General features: G+C 41.1%; 1 protein-coding gene across 1 annotated transcript in view; it reads left to right on the plus strand.

Moving 5' to 3' along the window:
• LOC110980349 (polycystin family receptor for egg jelly-like) overlaps positions 1–23,206 on the plus strand; it is a 48,993-nt gene extending 25,787 nt beyond the window's left edge. Inside the window, exons 17-40 of the mRNA XM_087139274.1 lie at positions 1,777–1,897; positions 2,725–2,780; positions 3,763–3,916; positions 4,275–4,369; positions 4,997–5,249; positions 5,623–5,748; positions 6,850–7,000; positions 7,260–7,467; positions 8,200–8,424; positions 8,995–9,082; positions 9,928–10,217; positions 10,920–11,162; positions 11,922–12,149; positions 12,647–13,033; positions 13,179–13,420; positions 14,861–15,038; positions 15,636–15,813; positions 16,536–16,661; positions 17,583–17,870; positions 18,367–18,689; positions 19,241–19,496; positions 20,025–20,158; positions 20,802–20,934; positions 21,908–23,206. Of these exons, the coding sequence (XP_086995400.1) occupies positions 1,777–1,897; positions 2,725–2,780; positions 3,763–3,916; positions 4,275–4,369; positions 4,997–5,249; positions 5,623–5,748; positions 6,850–7,000; positions 7,260–7,467; positions 8,200–8,424; positions 8,995–9,082; positions 9,928–10,217; positions 10,920–11,162; positions 11,922–12,149; positions 12,647–13,033; positions 13,179–13,420; positions 14,861–15,038; positions 15,636–15,813; positions 16,536–16,661; positions 17,583–17,870; positions 18,367–18,689; positions 19,241–19,496; positions 20,025–20,158; positions 20,802–20,934; positions 21,908–22,041 (4,617 nt within the window). The 3' untranslated portion in view covers positions 22,042–23,206. The remainder of the gene's footprint in view (positions 1–1,776; positions 1,898–2,724; positions 2,781–3,762; positions 3,917–4,274; positions 4,370–4,996; positions 5,250–5,622; positions 5,749–6,849; positions 7,001–7,259; positions 7,468–8,199; positions 8,425–8,994; positions 9,083–9,927; positions 10,218–10,919; positions 11,163–11,921; positions 12,150–12,646; positions 13,034–13,178; positions 13,421–14,860; positions 15,039–15,635; positions 15,814–16,535; positions 16,662–17,582; positions 17,871–18,366; positions 18,690–19,240; positions 19,497–20,024; positions 20,159–20,801; positions 20,935–21,907) is intronic.
• Positions 23,207–23,437: the final 231 nt, after the last annotated feature.

The raw sequence follows: 23,437 nt of genomic DNA on the forward strand, positions 1-23,437 counted from the left end.
GTTTTCTGAAAAGAATACACCTGGGACAAGTTCATTGTGGAATAGGCCTGACCCATCAGCGCGTGGTTGAGGAAACACGGCGAGTGGTCATTATGGAATCTGATTCCAAACGGATTCTGATCTGTTTCGTCTGGATTTTTACCAGATGCGAGAGAACATGGCAGGATTGCTGTCGGACACTCAAGTCAGTACTGTGGAAGGAGTGCAGCAACTGTCGTCTGCTATGGCAGCGGTCACCAAGATACCTGAAGAGGTTACACAGGAGGCTAGGGTAGGCAGCCAGTATAGACTTGGCATTGTTACAGCCTTGTACAGCGTTGTGATCAATCGGCAATTGTCACATTGTAGCAGTGATGCCATATTTGTTTTTTATCATTTTTATCTATATTATGTAGATGTTGAAAATTGTTTACAAAGTTGCAGCAGCATGCCTTAAGTATAATGCTGGATGACGTGTGAAATACATAAGTATTATCCCTGACAATGCGGGCAATTCACAGTAGTGCACCTCCAAGAGTTTGCAATACGTTGGCCAATCACAATGCTTGAAATCTGTCAACCCTTTCCAGATTGCGCATTGGATGGACAGATTTTGTGCATCGTGATTGGCCAATGCATTGCAAACTCTTGGAGGCGCACTCTTGTGAATTGCTCGTATTACCTGGGTGAACATAGGAAACAATGAGGTGGCACTTTATTGACTAACTTAACATTAGATACTGCATAAGTTTTAGTACCAACAACTACTTCATCAGATGCAGTGGGTGGATATGTAAGCACATCACAGCAGATACTGTCCACGGATGCTGATGGGCTAGTGTGGAGCCCTCGTGTGTCTGTCTGCCACCACCGGGCTCCCTGCGACATAATTTTCTTGGAGTGTTAAACAGTGGTGATTGGGGAAGGAAAGGCATAAATCTTGGACAAGTGACCACCAAGGGTCAACATTTGTAAAGACTTTAGTTTCGGCATCTTGTCATATTAAAAAGTCAGTATTTTGGGTCAAAAATAGTACCACTTCTTGGACAAGATAGTTGTAGAATAATGCCATCCGCAAGTTGTAAAACTTTCTGTGACATGCTGAGAAGTGTTGAAACATGTCCCACAGTTACAGCAAAATGCACATAAAGAGTTTGTGAAGTATCTTTTGTGAAGTGTCTTTGGTGTGAACTATAACCCGACAGGTTATATGAATCGACACAAGAGGATGACTTGAGACAAAGTTGTACTGTAGTTGATGTGGTTTATTCGGCTGGCTCGATGTGCGGCTCTCTCTACCCAATTGCCAAAACTCATAGGGATTTTATACATTTGCTGGACATTCCATTTTTCATCCATCATACAAGTTTCCTTGCCTTATTAGGTATTAGCTACTATTCTTTGAATATTAATACAGCGTGCATGAATATGTTTGGTTCATTTGGATTTGAGGGTAGGGTTAGTCAAATTAATGAACACTGACTTTTCCTTATAAGGCCAGTGGGCTGCCTCATGACCCATCCGGTCCAGCCCTGCTTTCCTCCCCAAGGGCCTTGTGGTTCAACTAGTCATTCCTTAAGTGAGGCTCATTACTTGGAAAGCGGTTCTACTGTTGAAGGTCAATCCGTGCATTGAACTTAGGTAGCAATACAACATGTGCTATTGTAACATGGTGATAGAACTGACAAATGTCTATTATGAGTCCTGTAATGGCTGCGATTTCGTTGTTCACACATATCTGCGTATGCCGCACAATACGTAAATTTCAAACTCACCTTTTTTCGGGCGGTTACACAGACCCGTCTCCTAGGGTCCATGGAGGGGTACAGCAAGGTCCTACAAAACAACTCGCAATCCAACGATCCCATCAGTGTGGAGATGTTAGAGTCTGCTACAGCAGTGTGCATGGAGGTGGTCGGTAAGATAATGTCAAAGATAGTCATATCCGGTCATGGATAGGAGGGGGCAGTAGTGTCAAGAACTAAACACGGTTGGTTTGGAGATTGAAGTAAAGGCTCTCCACCATTTTTAAGATGACAGTGCTGTTTCATATCATGTATAGCCATCCTCATGCCTGCTAAATATGGGCAGCCAACATTTACAAAAATATGGCCCTTAGTTGGTTTCAGATTTGGTCCATTACTTTTAAAGAGGGTAGAATAAAGTTTCAGTGAATAATTGGAAGTAGTGTTTGATGTTTTGATAGCCGCGGGGGATTTTTTATCACTCAGTGGTTTGTTTCATATTTGTGTATTTTTTTACTCGATGGCTAGCCGTAGCCCCTTCAGCAGCAGCCAGTTGTTTTCAGTGATAGTACCTTCATGTGGAAGGGGCAGGCCGTATACGTCCATGTTCACATATTTCTGTTCTTCATTGTCTTATTAGATATATGTTTAACAAGAGTAGCCTTTTGCTGTTCTTGTGCCTTATTTCTGTGTTACGTTGGCAGAGACATTTGCCTGCCATAAATTATTGAGGAAATAGACACTGGCATTGTCCCTGAAAAATAAATTTACTTGGAGGATGGAGGGATCATGTACCCGATATCATTATTGTCATCTTGTGCTGTATTTGCATACAAAAAAAGTACAAAATAGTAACTGCTAGACTGAGTTCGAATATTTTAGTTTCAGCTCGATCAAAAGATAAGCAGAACAGCGAGTGTAAACGTGTTATCAGCTGCAGTCTTGATATCCTTGGTTCCTGTGCCTTCAATGTGTTTTCATTGCTTCCATTTTGTCCCAGAGAACATTGTAGAAGCTACCCACACCACACAGGTTGAGGAAGAACCCAATGGCCCTGTAAGTGAACTTGGAACTTGAAATTCTTCTCATTCGCACATATGCACAAGATGTAATTTTTACACCAGGGTGATGTTAATTTCCCTTCACTCCTAAATACTCTGGTATTCCATGAGAGGGCACCACCTATTCCTGTCAGTCAGAAGCTGTTTCTCTATATTTATCTTAGCTCTGAGATGTTATCAAATCTTGCTTGAAGGTAAGTCTTGTTTAAGTTTTCAATTTTACAAACAAATTTCATCTTCAACAATGTTTGGCATTGCACCCACTGCTTACTGACTTTAACTGCCTAGCAAATCCGGAAAGCTCAGTGGTGGAGAGATGACTGCATTGGTTGTGGGGCTCAGTTCTTATGGGAGGAAGCTCGTGCATTTTCCCACGTGCCTTTGGACAATGTTTGAGCATGCACGTGCCGACGAAGAGCAAAAAACACTCAGTGTAACAAGTGCATACCAGTAGTTCTCGTTCATCTTGCTGGTTATTGTGAAAAGGTTTTTATGTGGAGCTCATAGGCATATTGGCTGAATGATCAGTGTTTGAAAAAGGACCAGTGGATTAATATGAGAAGTAAAAGCAAGGTAGTTAATTTGGGAGTAGGATGTATCTAAAAATGGAGAAAAATGTGTACGAGATAGGTCAGTGACTCATTTCTTAGAATGAAACAGATTTCAAATTGAATGTTTATAATGCTCATAAAAGTAACAGATTTTGAGAAATAACTGTGTTGTAGGCTACTTTGAATGGTCTAATGGCATCAAGTCAATTTAACACCTGTACGATCCGGCCTCCTGGATGATTGAGATGGGGGCAAGGATCGTGACCTCAGTGGTTCACATGCGCAAATATCACACAAATGGCATGAAAATTTTAGCACACAAGGTTAACGCCCATCTTGTTTGAAGTTCCTGATGCTTGTTGGGTTTGTTGTCTGAGTCCACATCAGCAACCTGTTATGCCATTGCCCTCGATGTTATTTTGCCAGGGTGTCGTCAACATGCAGAGATCGGAGGAAGTGGTCGACCGGCTGGCTTCTGCCATATCGGCCAAGATGGTGTTGGGGCAGAACGACATTGAGGTGCAGTCGTCAAAGTCCACACTGATCCTGGCCAAGTCCCCTGTGCTCTGGATCAGCAACAGTTAGTACCATGATGGGAAATTTAGTCTTTGTCAAGGCGGCCGTCAACGGCTGTCCGTGAGATAAAAGGTGGTGCTGGCTAGCTAGCCAACTATCCACAGCATCTGCATGTACATTTACAAAGGAATAATGTGCATGGACGGAGAGTTGTTATGTACAGTCCCAGAAATTGTTTAGCAGTGGTTCTTCCCTCCGCTTTGTGTCAATAGGGACACAGTCAAATAATGCCGCACCATGAAGAAGCCAGCAGCTTTGCACCTCTTGCCCTGCAACCATGTTTTATCAGTGCAATTCCAGATTTGAATGAATGATGGATCTTTTTATGTTGAAGATTAAATTGTTCCCTTCTGCACTTTCAGAAAATTTCAGCGCAGGTGACGGGAATTATGTAAACCTGCCACTGTATGAAGATCTCTTTCAAGACACCGACAACTATACAGCAGTTACTCAAAAAGTAAGTCAACCTGAGCAAATCTGTTTTTTGGCAGATGTAAAACCCGGAGCAATTTTGGAATCATCATAGAGTAAGCAAAAGTTGATTTAAAAAAGGCCCAGGCCCAATTTCAAGGTGCTGCTAAGTACCCAGTTTTTATGCTACAGTGGCTCCTTGTATTTCGTGCAGACTGTTAGCAGTAGGCAAAGCAAAAGGTAAACTTAAACTCTCGTGAAATATTTGCTGAACTTTTAATTTTGATGTAGCAGTGGAAATCTCTGTGTACACTCAGGAGTTATTACAACTACGCCAAGCAACGCCATGAAACAGTTTGCAAAATTTTATGCTACAGTAAGCATAGCTCCTCTGCTAAAGCAGGGCCATGAAATGGGGCCTGGGCATTGGACTTTTTTGAATGCGGTAAATTTGAAGTGTTAATTCAACTTTTTGAAAGCCTTTATGTTTAGATGTCGAAATTGTCAAAAGCACCGACATGAAATATTAGTTTCCTTGGCAGAAGTTATTATACGAACAAAAAAGCTGTCAGAACTTTGGATGCATTTGTTACCTTGTTTTGACTGACATTGATGGAACTGTATTTCTTGGCTTGTATTTAATGGATGTGTGTAACGATCTCTCCTTTCTGAGTTTATCATGCGGGATCGCAGCACCAAGGTCTTAGCAACTAGCGGGCAACAAGTCAAGTCCATGGTGGTGTCCCTCACACTGATCAATGACACGGATCAGTCGCCCATGCAAGTCGCGCACACCGCCAGCCCCATTGAGATCAGCATCGTTCGGAAGGAGGAGCACCTCATCACTAACGGGTCGTCAATAACTGCAGAGGTGTATGTCAACCGGACAGCACCAGTCGGTGGCAAGATGGTTGTCCATCAAATTGGTGAGAGGAGTATCACTAGTTTTTGAGTTGAGAAAGATCAGAAAGGTTTTCGTAGTGAAATAAGCAGGATAAGTTTATGGGTGCACCATGTGAAACAGGTGTATTCTCTGCCAGTTGTTTTGGACAGAATATGCTCTTCTTGTCAAAACGAGAAGGGTAGTCTATCCAAAACATTAAGTCCCCTGGCTCTTTTCAGAAATTCACCTACTTACAAAAGAGATTTGTCACACCTGCCCTCGTATAAAAGTTCAAGCGCTTTGTCCTAAACAAACAAAGAGATTTCAGTCATAGTGATGGTACTTAAGGGGAAGATTATGCGAACTTAGCTGTTAACTTTCATGCGTGCCCTCACTGCATCATAATTATTTTGTAGAAATTCCACCTAACAATGCATTGTCACTGGAAGTGAAGTCACTTGGTACTGACGACATGCAGAAAGGCTTGGCATATGACGTCATCCTCTACGTCTTCTTCAGGCAGGGAGGACACCCGTCTCTCGGTAACTGGCTAGATTGTACTAGAACCACTTGGCAGAGAGTGTGAATAAATTATGTCATGGTGCATGCAGGTAATCTTCAGTAGCTTTGCTAAGCAAAAAATCTCTTGGCTGTATGTACATAAAGCACAGGAAGATTTATGAACTTAACAGCTTCATGAGAGATTTATGTACATGGTAGCTCCTTGAAATTGGTAACAATGCTGCCTACTGTACCTCTGTTTCAAACAAGTAATGATTATTAATTATGTAGAATACTACTGTGCATAGAATACTACTATGTATGGAATACTACTGTGCATAAAACACTACTATGTATGGAATACTACTGTGCATAGAATACTACTCTGCATGGAATACTACTGTGCATAGAATACTACTATGTATGGAATACTACTGTGCATAGAATACTACTATGTATGGAATACTACTGTGCATAGAATACTACTCTGCATGGAATACTATTGTGCATAGAATACTACTATGTATGGAATACTACTGTGCATAGAGTATTACTATGTATAAAATAAAAGGCCAATAGCTGGCACGATATTCATTATGACTGCATGGGGAAGTCTTGGTTGATTACATCAAACTTTGTTCTTTTATGTGGTAATAGCAGTTTAGCAAAGACTGACCGTTGAAACCAGGATGGCTCAATGAAAGCCATCGCCGTCGTACCTGTCTGTCTTTTGATTCTTCTTGTTCTTGATGACTCAAAAGTGTGTCTAATTTTCTCAAGGCCTTCTCACTTATGCCTGAAAAACTGTCGGTCTTAATTGTCATTGACCATTTTTAATCTTGGAAAAACCTCTGTCTGCATGCCGGCATTGGCACGAGACTGAACTGATCATCTTCGTCACTCTGCATAGATTAAGAGACCGGGGGAGTTAACATTTTTGATTTGGTGAAATAAAAACCATGTGGGCATATAATACCCACAACAATTGTATCAATGCAACCGTAACCGTTAACAAACTCAGGCATGGAGTTATAACTGCAATTTTACCTGCGTTCAACTTTATTATCATGTCATCCTTCATTAACATTTATCTGCAGTCAACAATTGTAAATTCCTGTTTTGTGTCATATTTTATTTATTAGCCGTACATGATTTGAACTGTACGTTACGACAGCATGTGATTGTAGAAGAGGATTATACCCCAACCAATGCATCATGGGACCTTGGATTCAATGCCTTCCTGTCCAATGACTCCCTGACAAGATGTTTCTTTGCCAGTGCTACACTGGATAAGTAAGAATTTCAAATTCAGAAAAGCAGCTTTTTGTTTCCTTTGTAATGATTTAATATGTGTAATGCCGACCTCACTCTCTGAATGAAGCTGCCTTCTCTCCAATATAAAGTATGAGGGTTAGCCAAGCATTTCTGAACTGTGGATAGAAAGATATCATTCGAAATATTTGGTATCAGGCCACTGTCTGAGTTATTACCAAACCAACTAGTGGCTCTGATCTGTAATTTTACCACGATTCAATTTTTTTGTCCTTTTCAGCCTCAGAGATAACGCCTCATTCTCTCTGTACTACGGCGTGAACCATGAAGTTTTGAGCCCATATTCGGCAGCAGAAACTGACCCCATGACGGGCTCAGGATTGGATTCCAGCCGCTTCCACCCCATGTACTATGCTCTCACCTCCTCGCTGTATTCCTGCCTGGCCATTGGGGATAAGGAAAGTGAATGGTCCACTGATGGCTGTGTGGTAAACCAATACAGGCGATTCACAACAGTGCACCACCAAGAGTTTGCAACACGTTGTCCAATTATAACGTGCGAAATTTGTCGACCCTTTCCAAACGCGCACTGGGTCGACAAATTTCACGCATTGTGATTGGCCAACACGTTGCAAACTCTTGGTGGCGCACTATTGTGAAACGGCCATATTGTTATATGCCCCCCTTGAATCCTATGTTCAAGAATTTCATACTTCATAACACAAGCTCAGCAGTTGTCCAACCCGCATCGCCCAACCCAATAAAACAAGTTGTGTTAAAGTCGCCAGCGCTCTTTCAATCATTGGCTTCAAAGGGAATCTTGCACAGTAGATATCAATGGGAACCATCAGCCTCCATGGTTCACAAAGTAACCATTAATTGCCATCACAATGTCATCACATATCTACAGCATACTGGGTGGTAAATCAAAGCAAAAAGCTTGATGTACTTCTAAAGCGAACTAAAAATGTGTAATTCAAAAAATGTGATTAGGTCTCATTTGCTGGATCCAGTCACAAATACTAATTAACGTTTATCATGATGTTGCCATGTTTGTCTTTTTCCCTGTAGACCCACTGGCAATAGCAGTACAAGTTCACATTGATAAAAGGGTACAGACCATTTTTCCTTCCAGCCTCAGTTTGGTTACATTGGTTTAAACTGTGAAAAAGCAAGGCTGCTCCATGATTGTGCATCCAACAACACTCCCCCTCCCACAGGTTGGCGAGAACAGCACCGACATGCTGACCCAGTGCTTCTGCGACCACCTGACCATGTTCGGAGGGGGCTTCCGCATCCCCATCAACCACATCGACCTGTCGGACTCCGCCTTCCTCAAGCTGGACGAAAACCCCGTGGTCTTCATCTTCATGATCTGCTGCCTCTCGCTCTACCTGTTGGTCATAATCTGGGCACGGAAGGCCGACAAGAGAGACATAGTCAAGGTAGCTGATGCTGCAATCAGTTTACAATACCACTTAGACTATTTCTAAGGATGGATCTGCGTCGGGGAGATGTTAATTTACTTTTTGATTTTTTGCTCTTCCCGACGTGTATAAAAACACTGTATACTCAGAGTTCCCCGAAAGCTTGTGAAAAAACCCACAAGCGTACTCGGGTGGGACTCGAACCCACGACTGCACGTCTGCACTAGTGAGCAGGAAGTCGTGGGTTTGAGTCCCACCCGAGTACTTTATGTACGGGTGTGGAAAGAAATTTCTAATGATTTTAAAAGGCTGGTTGTCCCTTGAAGGTTTTAGGTCAAATTCAGGTAATGTGACAAACCACATTTAAGCAATTTTTTAATGTGGTACTTAGTAATAAAATGAAAGGGGGTACATTTGTATGGATGGTTTGATGTGCCACAGAGGATAGATGGAAAACTCCAAACTGTCTAGAAAAATTGTCTCAGTTTTTGTTTTAAAAATGGGTGATGTGTAACTATCTTCATCTTGCTGATTATTTCTGTGTTTTTTTAGTATTTTACTGGTGTTTTTTCCTGATATTTTATCTAGGCTGGTATTGCTCCTCTACCAGACAATGACCCCCATGATCGCTACCTCTATGAAGTAACAGTCTACACAGGACTCAAACGAAATGCAGGTGGGAAGTTTGTTTCCTCACTTACATCACTTTTTAATTCCCAAGTTTTCTATATACCTTCGGATTTTTTGCAAAAACACGATTCCTCTCTTTTGTTCAAATCAGAACTGTTTCTCAGGTCATATAATGCCTCTTTTTATACAACCTTGGCAATTTTTGTCATCGTAGGAATGTAAGTTTTCCTTTCACTGAAGAACTTCTGACTTCTAAATTCAAATTTGGTAACAGTTTGTATAAAAAGGCAGGAAGAGTGAAAAGGTGAGAGGTGACCCCGGGCATTACATAAAAGCTTGCAAAAATGCAGCTAAATTATCTAGGACATGAGAAATGCATTCACTTTTATCACAGAAGTGGACACGGGGAAACCATATCTGAGGAGGCAATTTCATAATCCACATGTCTTGGGTATATACGATTTGAAGTGAACCTCAGTTTTGAATGTAGAATAGGAAAGCTTAGTGTAGATAACTACTAAAATTTGTGAAAACTCCCAAATATCAATTATTCAACTCATTCACAAATCAAGTAGCAGATCTACCCCACTGTTGAATTTGTTTGTTAACTTTCTTTTCTTTTGTCCTCAACTTGCTACTTGGTCACTTTAAAGACATTCAGAAATTGACACTAAAAGTATGTCCAGCTTGTGTTTTTGGTTTTACTCCAGTATGGGGTATGGGGTAAAAGCCAGGTGTTCCCCATTTTATGTAGATGCTGGTTCCACTTTTGATAGCGACAGTCCGTATACCTACATTCATCTCTTTGCTTTGTTCTCAATTATTTTTAGTGTCGTACGTCTTTTTGTCACGATACGACTTGTTTCAAAACTCTGTTTTTGTATCTTTCAGGCACGACCGCCAATGTTACCCTCTTAATGAGCGGTGAGCTAGGCGACAGTGTCCCTCGCGTCCTGCATGACCCCAAGCGCAAGGTCTTCCAGGCAGGAGGGGTAGACTCCTTCCTGCTGGCCACTCCCGTCTCGCTGGGCAACCTGATGCATGTCCGCATCTGGCACGACAACAAGGGTAAGAGGCCAGCCTGGTACTTGGCCCGCATCATGATCAAAGACCTGTGCCTGGACCGGACATTCTACTTCATGGCCAACCGGTGGCTGGCAGTGGAGGAAGACGATGGCACGGTGGGTATTTCTTCCATTTTGGTGCATGTTTGATGTCCCTTAGTAAAGCATATTGGTGCTCTTTGATTTGCTCCTCTTCTAGCACCTTGCCAAATCAATCATTTCATCATCAACTGGCCTCAGGCATGGTATTATTTTCAGCCGAAAAGTAATTATTAAAAGAAGATTACACAGTCACTTTTTAAGACTACATTGGACAAAACAAATAAACCGAGATTCGTTTTTACGAGATTTGTATGATATTTTGCAACACTCTGGTATGGATTTACGGAGTGATTTATTTAAACCAACATGGGTAATGTACTCTTCCACAGACTTTTGTTTAAAGAAAATGATTGAAAAGGAATTTGAAATTTGTTTAACTTGCCTCCCACGGGTGTGAACATACACAGCCCGAACCTATTAACCTGCCTTCAGTGAAACTGTCACAACAAAAGTTGTAGGTTTTCTCATCCTCCAGTGCTAAATGGTGGAAAGTTTCACTTGAAGGAGGGTGCAAGAATGGAGTTACTGTTCAATTGTGCAACCCTTGTCAAGTTCAGTTTCAGGCTTGTCTTTGCTTGCTTGCATAAATAAAGACAAGTTTATCCATGTTACAGATTTTACAGAAAGTTTGTTGCTAGCATCCATATATTCACCAACATGCCCCTGAGTGAAACAGGTGTGCTCACGGGAGAAATGTCTTTGCTCTCTTGATCGTAGATTGAGCGGGTCATCCCCGTGGCCGGCCGCAGCGAGCTGACAAGCTTCGGTCACCTGTTCTTCTCCAAGACCCGACGCAACCTGAGTGACGCCCACATCTGGTTCTCGGTCTTTGCCCGTCCAGTCAAGAGCAAGTTCACACGGGTCCAGCGCGCCACCTGTTGCCTGTCCCTGCTCTTCTGCACCATGATGGCCAACATCTTCTTTTACAACATCGACTTCCAGGAGGTTGCTGGCACTCAGGCAAGGAATAGGTTTTTTATGACTATTTCCAAACTTGCTCAGACATTGGTTTCACGGAAAGACATTGACTAATTGGAGTATATACTGCCACCGTGGTGACACCACATTCATGTGCATATATTTTTAAAAGGTCCATGCAGTAAACGTTATTTAGTCACACTTTCACCTCTTCAATTTATGAAAACTATGTGGCATCCTTTTTTGGTTGAGTATGTTATAAAAATCCACTTTTTAAGCATTTAAATGTTCCATGCTTTTCTGAAAGCTGAAGGAACTGTTGCTGTTATGTAAAAATTCAAGCAGTTTTTAATACAGCATAAAATTGAGGTTTTCTGCCCAAAATGACATCGCACTTTTGTTTGTGAATTTAGGAATTTACATTGACATAACAAACAAAAAGCAAAACCACCACCACATTTCCAAAATAGGTTAATTGAGAACCAGAGTTGCACCGTCAAGGGTTGTATTGAAAGAATTGCATGGAATAGACTCTGGAAACTTGAGACACACAAGCATTTTGACAAGTTGGTTGAATAAGCATTTGATACCAGCAAAGGAGCCAATGTGGTACGTCGCAGCAGTAATTGCTTCTCAGTTCAGTTGCTGGTTATAAGAACCAACCAAAAACCTGAGTCACCCATGAAGCCCCTCCCCAATGATGATTTGACCAATCATAAACACATTGTTGCTAGGTAAAGTGAATTTAACAGATGTTATGTAATATGTAATGATATCATGTTTCTCTCTGTCATCTTGAAGGTGGTGTACGTAATTGGACCTATCAGCTTCAGTTTTGGCCAGGTCGTCACAGGGGTTATCAGCAGTCTCATGGTCTTGCCAATCAATCTCATGGTAGTGCAGCTTTTCCGGTATTCAAGGCCTGTCCCAGCATGCTCCTGTAACCAGAAGACCCGGGTAAAGGCAGAGAAATCCCGTAGAATGTCCACTGTTAGTGATGCATCCAGGGTTGTGAGCGACCTAGAAAAGGTATGAAAATTATTACCTGTCTTTAGTAAAAGCAGTGTTTCAAGCAAGACATGTACGAGGCCATATCATAGTGTGGTTTGCTATTTGGTGAAATAATTGGACTTATCTTTAATCTGACAACTTGTGATTAAGTTTTGGAAAATTTATTGACTTTAGGAATTTGTATAGGTGATTGCCAGCACTATGGCATAGATTGAAGAGATATTATTACCCAATTCTACTATCTAACTGAACAAATGAAACTTTTTCTTTTCCAGCATCTTTTTGTTGAAATCAAGTTTTACTACATTTAAAAATATTGCATGGCATTGCCTTTTCCAGGAATCTACTGTCTATTCAGTGGATTAACTGAGTGGGATATGGGGAAGCTTCAGCCAGCTCAGAATTTGAAAAAAGGAGCTTTGTTTGTATTATAAAAGCAAAACCCAACCAAGTTGGATCATATTTACACTTTGTGAGTAAAAGCGAAGAAATTCTGTTCTTAATCTTACTTGTAGGAACTTGCCCACATGGATGCCCAGGAGTCTGCTCGCAGTGTCCCCAGCATCTCCCTTTCACTGATGAACAGCCAGTCAAGTTTGCTGCATTCCCAGGCTTTAAATGCACACCTTGAGTATCCCACTTCTGCCACTAGTTCGCCCAGGGAGGATCAAGCCTTCAAGCCGGTCTTGGGCTTCAAGAAGACGCGACAGATCAAGAAAGGGCTTGAGCTGCCGTGGCAATTCTGCTGCCTGGCCTGGCTCCTGGTCTTGACCTCGGTGGCTGTGGCCTTCTGGCTGACCATCGAGGTGGCTGGTCAGTTCGGCCCAGACAAAGCTATGGAGTGGCTGACCTCAATGTGCTTTTCACTGATCCAGGATATATTCTTCATCCAGCCTTTCAAGGTTTAGCGTTAAATGCCCATAGTCAATTATTCCAATGATCAAGTCTACACAAAATGTAAAACTTCTCAACCTGATTTCTTAATTCATATTTGGCATATCACATCGGCTCTGTTTCATCCTGCTTTCAACCTTTTTCCCCGCACAGGTGCTGCTCCTGGCCTTGTTCTTCTCCCTGGTCATCCGCGACCCCGAGAAAGAGGAGAACAGCAACCTGGCAATGGCGCCCCATCTGCAAGATGATGAGGAGTGGCTCCATGACCGCATGACAGCAGAGGAGCTGCAGGACCCGGCCAAGATGGCACGCCTGAAGCAACTCAAGGAGGAGGTATCTGCCAAGAATCTGGCTCCATTACACCCAGAGGATCTCGCAGAAGCCAGAGACATCAGGTGGGATTAAAAAAAAATTGATACCTCTCTCTTTTGTATACGTTTCCACTGGCTGTGGGAATCTGAATTTTATGCTCTGGCAATTTCTTTGTGCGCATCCAGTTTGCACTGATGCAAATTTCATGCACAAGCACGTGACTGTAATTATAAGTGACTGTTTCAGCCAACCGGGATAAAGAACCAGAAAGAGATGTGTTATGAAAGGTTTTAGATACCATGCATGAGCCCCCCATGACACCAAAGAGAGATACCAAGCCAGTAGACCTAAAACATATCAGGCACTCTCTGCCTACCTGTACATTGCCCTATGGAGGCTCAGCGTATATCTAGTCCCACCTCACTGCCACGTACCTCAAAGTGCCCATGTATGTAAACAACTTAGCGTGACTGCATTATGTTGTATAGGTCTGTAAGTGCCCATTAAAGACACCATTTCAAAATCCATAAGGCTGAATGAAACATTTTTCAGTTTCCAGCCTGGTTTTTTTGAAAGGTTGGAGGAGGTGGCTTTTTTGGTTTTAAACCAAATCTGTGTCCAAAATGGCAGATGGATTCTCTCAACCATTTTTTAATAACTTTTTTTGTCTGATGTAATAAGAGCTGTCATCCAATCTAACAGGTTTTCAATTTGCGGTTAAAGCTACATGTCTTGTTAGAAAAAACTAAAATTCTCAATATGTTGAAAATTCAACAGAGAGAAACAACAAGTTTTAAAATAAAAAGGACAGATGGATAAAAGCAGGCAGGGGACAAGAAACTGATTAATTCTTTTATTTTGCCAAAGGTTGCTCACATTTAGCCTCAGGCGTGTTACTAAATGTCATTTAATGCACTTCTTCAAGCACACAAGGTGACTGAGATATCATTGCTATTAACTAAGCACTTAGCATTGTGAGCACATGTACTTACTGATTAGTAGATATCAGTGATGTAGTCGAGTACTTTTTGAGAACCAAGTTCTTTACCAAATATTTAACTAGTTAGGAGGGAACAAAGCTGAAGTACATCGGCATTTGATGATACATGCATAAAGGTAAGATTACAAAGCAACATAATGACTTCAGACCATCACTGTTTGATTCAAATTAACTTTTTAGGACAAAAGTACTCGGAAAGTACTCGGCCGAGTACTTTCCGAGTACTTTTCTCCTATTAATATATATCTGAAGAACAAATTATCATGAAGAAAGAGATATTACAAAACAACTGTTTGTTCGCACTCTTAGTTTCCCGTAGAGTGCTATGCACCCCTCAGGTTTTCAAAATATCACGTCCAGATCACAGGTGTTAACAGGTGTTAATGGTGCATATATATCCACTAGCACTGGTGCTCAAAGTGCTTCATTATAAACATATTCCTGATAGCACTGGAAGTACGGTGTACATAGCTTAAAGGGAGACAGTCAGTGTAAATCATTAACGCTGCGACTTTCTCTGCAGGGTCAAGGAGATCAAGATGCACAAGATCATCCGAGAGATAGTCTTTTATCTCATCTTCCTCCACTTGACCATGCTCATCTGCTTTGGTGACCGGGATCCCAGTGTCTTTTACGTCAACAAGTCCATGACGGACATGTTTGTCGGGGCTTCGTACAACGGTCGCATGCTCTTCACAAAGGTTAACCAGAGTGAATTCCCTATAAAGGTTGTAGCTGCTGAAGACCGACAAGGAACAGGATCAAAGTGATGTGAAATTAACCAACTGAAAAACCCGGAAGGGCTGATTTTTCTATGCTGGAAACTCTTTACTAGAATGATGATGTTAGAAACCAAACATGGAGTCTTTTACATTTACCAGATCTGTTTCTCATGAGTGCGAGATCATGTTATGGGGCCTACCAAGATCACAATCTAACATGTATTTCTTTTAGGAATATACCTTCTTTCTCTAGAACAACTTTCAAGAAGTAAAATTCTAATTGATTTTCATAGAACGAAATACAGCTATAAAACCTGATTTGCTGTGAATTAGTTCTGGGAAGCAACAATATTTGCCCCTACTATACATGTAGTGTGTAGAAACGGAGCTATGAAACAGTAGATGGTTTTGACGCATTAATACAACTTCTGTGAAATTATGACTTCTCTAACAAAATACAAATTGCAGACACTACATTTTTTATCGCCGACATGAGCACGTTCTCTCTTGGGAACTGTTTCTATCACTCTAGCTCTTGCTCAATTTTTATTTAATCTGTTTGATTTTTTTTTTCAGATTCGTGGACGGGACCACTTTTGGAACTACACTGAGAATGTCTTCTTCCCCTCATTGTATTCTTACGATTGGTATAATGGTGAGCCAGATGAGAGTGGTCGGCGGGAGAACGTACTTGCCGACAACAGCATGCACTTGGTGGGGCGGGTCAGATTCAGACAGCTACGAATCCAGAAAGGTGAGGTTGTAACCCACAGGCATATCATGACCTTGTTATGTTCAGTTTGTCTTGTAGGATCCTTGTCTGGGTGTGTTATGCCTTGGCAGGGCTTAGCAGGGGCCAATTTTCTTCAAATTGTATAATGAAATTCTAGACCGAGTTGCGGAAATTTGATTGTCGCAATTACAGACTTATCCTCACAATAACTTAACAATCACAATAACTAACCCGGAAAAATTTGGCAAGGAGATTGAGCAACTAATTTACATCAGAATGTGCACGAATCAGCATGATGTCTGCTCGTAAGAGGAGCACACCTGGAGGCTGGTTCATACTTGGCACGAAAGTGAATGAGAATGTGACTTAGTGTTGTCAGATGAAACGTTCACGCTGCAAATACACAAAAGTTGGAGATTTTTCAACTAAAGTGAATTTCAGCACGAACAGTTCTCTTTCGCCTGTTGTATTCTGAACCGGCCTGAAGTGGTTTTGCACAAGAAAAGTGGCCCTGACGTGCCAGGCATGCAACTTGGAAAAGAAAAGTTTAAGTCACAAAATTACATCACAGAGAGTACTGAACCTGTTTTTCCATGAATTTAGTATCCATACACCAGCTGATGGCTTTATACTTTACTCTTTCATTCTTTGTTTATGCACAAGTCCCTTAATTTATTCACAATTTTTAATGCACGTGAGTTGATATCCGCTTTTTTCTGGAATATTGAATCTGACGAATCTAGAATCGTGTATCACTCCGGAGATTTTGAAGTCAAGGATGAAAAACCATGACTGCCGAGCTCCATACAGCATTGCTGATGAGGATGCAACAAGCTACGACGCAGGCTGGCAACCTCTCAATGTCTCAGGTTGGTCTGATGCACTTCTATTTTTGTTAAGAAACTCTGATTTTTTAAAGTCCAACATGTCAAACTACTCTGCAATGTATTATTACCAAAAGAAGAAGCTTTTGGAAACTTCATGACCTGATAGAAATCATTCGATTGCAGTATGTAGAAATTAAAAAGTAAACAGTTGAATTGTTTCAATTGTGAAAAATTTACAAAAAAAGAAAAATAGAGAAGAACAGCAACTAGCAAAGATTAAAAGCTAGTACTCATGAGACACTTTAGTTGTCAACCCTTTTGTGACCATGGCTACTTGAAATGAAGTGTATATAGCATTGTCATGCCTCTGTTGCTTGAGAACAAAGAAATGAAAATAAATCCAAGTTTGTTTGCTTTCTTTAATTTCATCATGCCAATCTGCTGTTCATTTTTTATGTGTAGGCTGTCTGATACAGTAGATCCGCTTGAAAGATGCAGTCTTTGTTTCATTAATTTCTGTGGCACACAGCATTGTATACTAAGACAAATATTTTTTTGTTGATATTTAGCAATCACTTTCAAGAAGAGACAAGAAATCGCCCCTAAATGATTGTATCACAAGATGTTTCATTTTGCACTTTGAGCTTTTGAGCAACACTCTTGACAAATTTGCTGTCTGACTCCCACTTGAAACAAAGTTGGTGCCCAAAATGTTCCCAATTTTTTGCATTTTGTGTGACTCAATCTCCATCGCTCACGAAGAGTCATAGAATATCAATAATATTATTTTAACTTTGTGTCAGGGATGTTAATGTTCACTAGGTTTTGCTCTTCCCACAACATGTATATACACACTACATTATATTCTCTTTCGGTCCAACAGTTGTGAAAAAACTCACAAGTTGGCCAATGAAATTGTATCCTTTAAGTTTAGTAATAAATGAAAATGCTTCTCTTTCAAAGATCCACCAAACTATGCCAACCGCTACATGTCAGCCTGGAAATACAATCACTGGTACGACGTATCCTCCTTTCCGTACTACGGAAAACACGCCTTCTATAACGGGGGCGGTTACATTGTTGAATTTGGCGACAGCCTGGAAGAAAACCTACGCATCGCCGCCGACCTCCAGCAGGACATGTGGGTGGACCAGCACACGAGGGCGGTCTTCTTGGAGTTTGTGGTGTACAACGCAAACGTCAATATGTACTCCACATCTTTTCTGCTGGTGGAGTTTTTACCACAAGGGGGTAAGGCAGATCGGAGGAAAAAATATTGTGGGTTTGGGCTCCACAGAAAGGGTTGTAGTTTATGTCTTCCTTTGAGGGTTTATTGATGCCCATTGCCAGTTCACTGAGTGTATTGGACAGTTTGTACCAAATTTAAGCAAAGAAGGGCACTTTTTGAAAGTGTTTTAACTGTTTTTGTAAGAGAGGATTGTCTTCAAATCCAACCTTCTGGGTCATTGATGAGAATTAATGTACTCTGTTAAAAGTGTGCTGAAAATGTCAAGGGATTGACAAAAGAACTCCAACTTGAGTCTGAGTTTTGAGCGCCATTTGTGCGTTTCTGCCAGGATGTGTCTGAACCCTAATTTTCTGCTCTTTCAAAGGTACCTGATGCATAAGGGTTTGATTTATACCACACCACCCTCTGTTTATGTGTAATTTTTTATGTGAAAAAGAATTGACTATTGCTCGGAAATAAGTCCAATTTTGCAAAATTGAATTTTTTTATTGTTCACAGGAGCCACACCTTATCCCTACTTTTGGACCATCCGTCTCGACCGCTACATCGGTGCCTTTGCCTATTTTGTCCTCGCCGGGCAGATTGTCTACACCCTCTTCATAATCTACTTCCTCGTCCGTGAGTTGAGAAACCTGTTCCGGGAGAAACGGCAATACTTTGACAGCGTCTGGAACCTGTGCGAGGTGTGCATCTTGGCTCTGGCCATCTCCAGCATCGTCTTCTACCTCTACCGGATGTTTGTGGGTTGGGACCTGATGGAGCAGTGGCGGACCCAGCCCAAGGTGTTCCTGAACTTTCACTTTGTGGCCTACTGGGACCAGGTGATTTGTCAGTAGTCATTTGACAGTTGTAACAAAGTGGCACTGTGGGATACCGGTATGTTCTCAAACGGTCTGCATTAGTTTAGTTTCAGTGCTTTCATAAAGATGGCTTCCGCCACATTCGACCAGCTGAGCTGTGCCAATATTCGACATTCTATTTTCCGTTTGCCAACTACCGTTTTCCGTACTGACAACTTTGCTGTTGACACCATCACAAGCTAGACGCAAGACCAGTCACAAGACTAGTCAAAAGTAACAGGGTGGACAGTGACGAAAAGAATGCTTTTGTTGCGGTTCATTTGAATAGCTTGTGACTTGAATTCAGACGGAAGGTCTCAGGTTGGAAATATGATGGTCTTGCTGCGGCTAGTCATGGCCTGAAGGGGTCTAAACTGTAACATTGCAATGAAGGAACTGCATGTAGATATGTTGCACATTGCTCGAAAGCATGTCATTATTGATATGCATTGCGTGTGTGCTCGTCATAATTCAAAGTTAAAATTTGTGTTAAACACAGGCCTAAAGTTGATTTTTTATATTGCCCTTTCCAGTTATATGGCTACCTCTCAGGCTTTGTCCTCTTTCTGGTCAACGTCAAATTCATCCGCCTCTTGCGCTTTAACCGACGCCTACTTCTCTTCTCCATGACGCTGCGTCAATGCGGCAAGGACCTGGCCTATTACGGCGTAGTCTTTTGCCTGGTATTCGGTGCCTACGCACTGTTTGCCTACGCCATCTTCCACCTGCACTTGGAGAACTTCAGCACCTTCGTAGGGACACTGGAGACTCTGTTCTCAACCATCCTGGGTGAGTCTGCTGCAGCATTTACTTTCAGTAGACCAGTCCAAAAATAAGCCATCTTTGTTGTTTCAATTCAGTCATTTTAATTTATTCATTCATTCTAATTTATTCATTCATTGGCCATCCGTCGTTCAGGGCCACGTGTCTCAATCTGCATGCATTGAGCACGTCAGTAGGAAAATTAACGTTTCGCTGACCTGTTTTGGGATATGAGCACATTTCTAATAAGAATGATTGGTCATAATTTTATTTTCACTTAATTAGTTTCAAAATGATTATAAGCTATTACTTGAATAATCCTGAAGGTTTGGCTTGAAAAAAGTTGCATTGTGACATTTTCAAGGAAAATGTCAAGGGGGGGCCAATTCCTCCCCCCTCAGCTCCTATAAAGTTTAAGAGCAGGTTTTTTTTATAACTCTAGCTTAAGAAGGGTTAACTTTTGTTCCTGTGGAAGAAAAGCCAAATTGTTTCGTAGAGAAACTGGCCCAATATATTGCGTGCTGTCTCTGCCTGAATGATGTTTTTCTTTTGCAGGCAAGTTTGAGTTTCAAGACATGATCTCTGTGCACAGCTTCCTAGGCCCCACCTTCTTTTTCACCTACGTGGTCATCATTGTGTTTGTTATGATCAACATGTTTCTGTCCATAATCAACGAGACTTTCGGGAAGGTAAATATTTAATCAACATTTATCGTCTGGAGCAAGAAGAGCCAAAGATAAAGCAGTTGGATGTAATTTAACATAAGGAAGGGTATGTCTCATTTTAAGATTTTTCCTTGCTTTATTTACTTTTTCTGAATACGTAATACGGTGTATTTCATTATTACTGCACTTTAGTAACACATTTATCCATTTACCTTCCTGAATACTTATTCTGAAGAAAGAAGACTCCTTTTGAATTGTGTCGTATTGTTGATTTTTTTCTAAATCCTGGATGCTATACAGTCTGACCTCAGCAGACCAAATTGTGTACGTTAAAGACCATGAAAAACACTGATTTTGAATAGATTAAGCCCCAAACTTGAGTGGACTGCATTTGATTTAGCCTATCTTGATCTTCCGTGGACTAAAGTGAATTGAACCGGTTCTGACCAGGAGTTGACTGAACCAAGCTGGATGGAATTGGAGTAGACTAGTCCCAACTGGGTCGAACTGGTTGTGACCAGTACTTCACAGATGCAACTTAGAACAGGACAGACTTGAATAGATTTGATTAGACACGAGCAGACCTAGACTGAGCCACCAGAAATACTGAGCTGCATAGCATGTATGGTTCTGTGGTTAAATGACTTGGTATTGACTACTCTTTCAGGTTCGTCATGATAATGAAGCTGTGAAGAATGAGCTGGAGATTGTGGACTTCATGCTGCAGCGATTTAAGCGATGGAGCAGCTTGTCTGAGAGAAGATTCCGGAAACCGGCCAAGAGGGAAGACTACATCGAGAGTATGTGATTGGACTTTTTTTATGAGCAAAAATACAGTTGGGTGTTAGCATGCATGGTGGAGGAAAATTATCATCAGAGCATGAGATGTCAGATTTTCAAGCCAGTATGCACTTGCCTCAAGTAACTTTTATTTGAATGTGCAAAACTGACGCATGGAGTTCCTTACACCAACCTTTGTTCTGTCACTTGACTAACTGCCCAACACTAGTTGGCTTATTTGACTCTCAGCAACTTCAGTGACATATTTGCCAACTTGGCGCTCCCAGACTTGTCACGTCATAGTTTACTTGTGGCATGCTGCATTTAAAAAGAAAATACATGTATATGACAGTAATCTAAAGAATTCGGCTAGCATTTCTGTTTTTGCCTCCTCCAACTTTGAAGAAACAAGAGCATTAAATTGTAAAAGCAGCTCCTACTACACGTGTCATGATGGATGGTTGTTTTTCAGCCAATTCCGTTAGTATAGAGTGCAGCAGGTGGTTGCCGTGACGGTTGTCATAGTTTCAGATACATCTTGGCAAAGCCTCACTTGGGAATTTTCATCCCCCTTTCCATAGCCTCTCTCATGCCTACCCTTTTGAACTTTACACAGTGGGCATATGTGGATATTCTCCCTGTCAGATACATGAGAAAGACACTAAGTAGCATGGAAGGAAATGGTATCTGCCCTGAGCAGAAGCACCCCCTCATTGGTTGAAAAGAGCCATGTTGATCGGGAGTGTTCGTTTTGTTGGTGGCCGTGCGACTGCAACGCTTGCGTTTCAGAGTTTGCCGTGAACTAGCAATGGGCAGTTACTACCAAAGGAACCTCTGTTGCTAAGAAAATTGCTGCCCTCTCTTGGTCCAGCTCGGAGCTTACGCCAAGAAAACGTTGCCGCACATGGAAGCTCTTCATTCGAAACTCATCCAAAGGAAGCTGCAGAACCTTCAAATAATTCAGCGTTTTCTTTCTGTGACTTTGTTCCCCAGGCATTGACCCCAAGGATCTGGAATGTAAGGAGCTGAAGGTCAAGCTGACCACCATGGTGGACCGACTGAACCAATTCATCCGTGCAGAGAAGAAGCTGACCAAATCAGGCAGGCGGATCTATCTCAGCAACTAGGAGACAGTCCTGAGCTAAAAGAATTCTGCCTTTGAAAAGATCAACCGTTCACAAAGTTTACCCTTAAGGGATTGATCAAAGTGTAGTTGAAAACGATAAATAGAATGAGAACATGTGAGATTGTGGTAAAACATTAACAAATTCAGGAATTGGTTATCCGGTGAAGGAAACTAAATATGACATTTTTAAAAACCACATGGCTTTATTCTGTCGGATAAAACAGCAAAACAACAACAAGAAGTATCCTGATGGCCAATACTTGCTACTTTTAGCATTTCTACTCGAGATTTTGTCCTGGAACAATGCCCTAAATGAGCAAAGTTGTGTGACAACAACAGTTGTGTTTCAAAAGAACTTGCACTTAGCTATTGGATTAAAAAATTGCCTATGAAGTCTGTGAGGTGTTTAAAACCAATTGTTAGTTTTATCACCTGCTGAAGAGACCACCCAGGTGGCTTGCTCTTGACAGAAATTTCTAAGCTGTTTGAATATTTATAAATGCATGTTTTCACAGGAAACTCGGCAGATGAGCATCGTATTTAGAATCGTCATTACTGCAGTGCCCTTAATACCTATGGATTACGTTAAGAAGCCAGATTGGACTTAGATGTTGCATTGTACCCATTCTAGCAAATATGTCATATTTAAATTTCCTGGACATTTAATGTCTGGTAAATGATTCGAACAACTTTAGTTTTGGATGTAAGTAAATGTGTTAATTTGTGAGTGTATACTTTGTTTCAGAAGTAAAATTTGTTAGCCTTGGTGAAGACATTTTCACTGAAGTAATTTCTCTATTAGGTAAATAAAAAATACTTTTTAAATATTCAGTGGATTGAGCAATATGCATGGCATTGTATGTAGTGTTAGCACTGAATTACACTTCATATGAAAACTAAGGGAAAAATTTGAGACCTATTTAACTAAGGATTGCTCTTCAGTGAAATTTTAGACCCTTAATCTCTCCAACAAATATTACGAAGTTAGAAATATTTAATAGGATATGATTATTAGTGCAAATTATGAAGGAAGCTATTGCTGTTTAATTTATTTATGATTGTGTGATGTAACATAATAGTAACTGTTCGACTTTTCTTCATTTTAAAATTACAATAACACTTATGTTATATTTAAAATTATTCATAAAGCATTGATTCACTGTAAAATAAATAGGTACACTTGTGAATACTGGAAATTGTTGTGGGTAATTTGTCAAATTAATTTTTGAATTTCGGTTGTGACTAAATGCAGTGCGGAGCAGATGGACCAAAATCTCTGACAAAAAATGGGTTAGGTTTTATCAGTTGTCATTACAGCACTGACACTGAATCAAGTGAAAGGAGTCTAGGTGAGGAGAAATTGAAGTTTGATAGACAAACATACCTCAGTCTGCGTG

The sequence above is a fragment of the Acanthaster planci genome, linkage group LG07, assembly GCF_054643075.1.
Source record: "Acanthaster planci isolate LZ-2023a linkage group LG07, COTS_SCS, whole genome shotgun sequence".
Taxonomy (NCBI): Eukaryota; Metazoa; Echinodermata; class Asteroidea; order Valvatida; family Acanthasteridae; genus Acanthaster; species Acanthaster planci.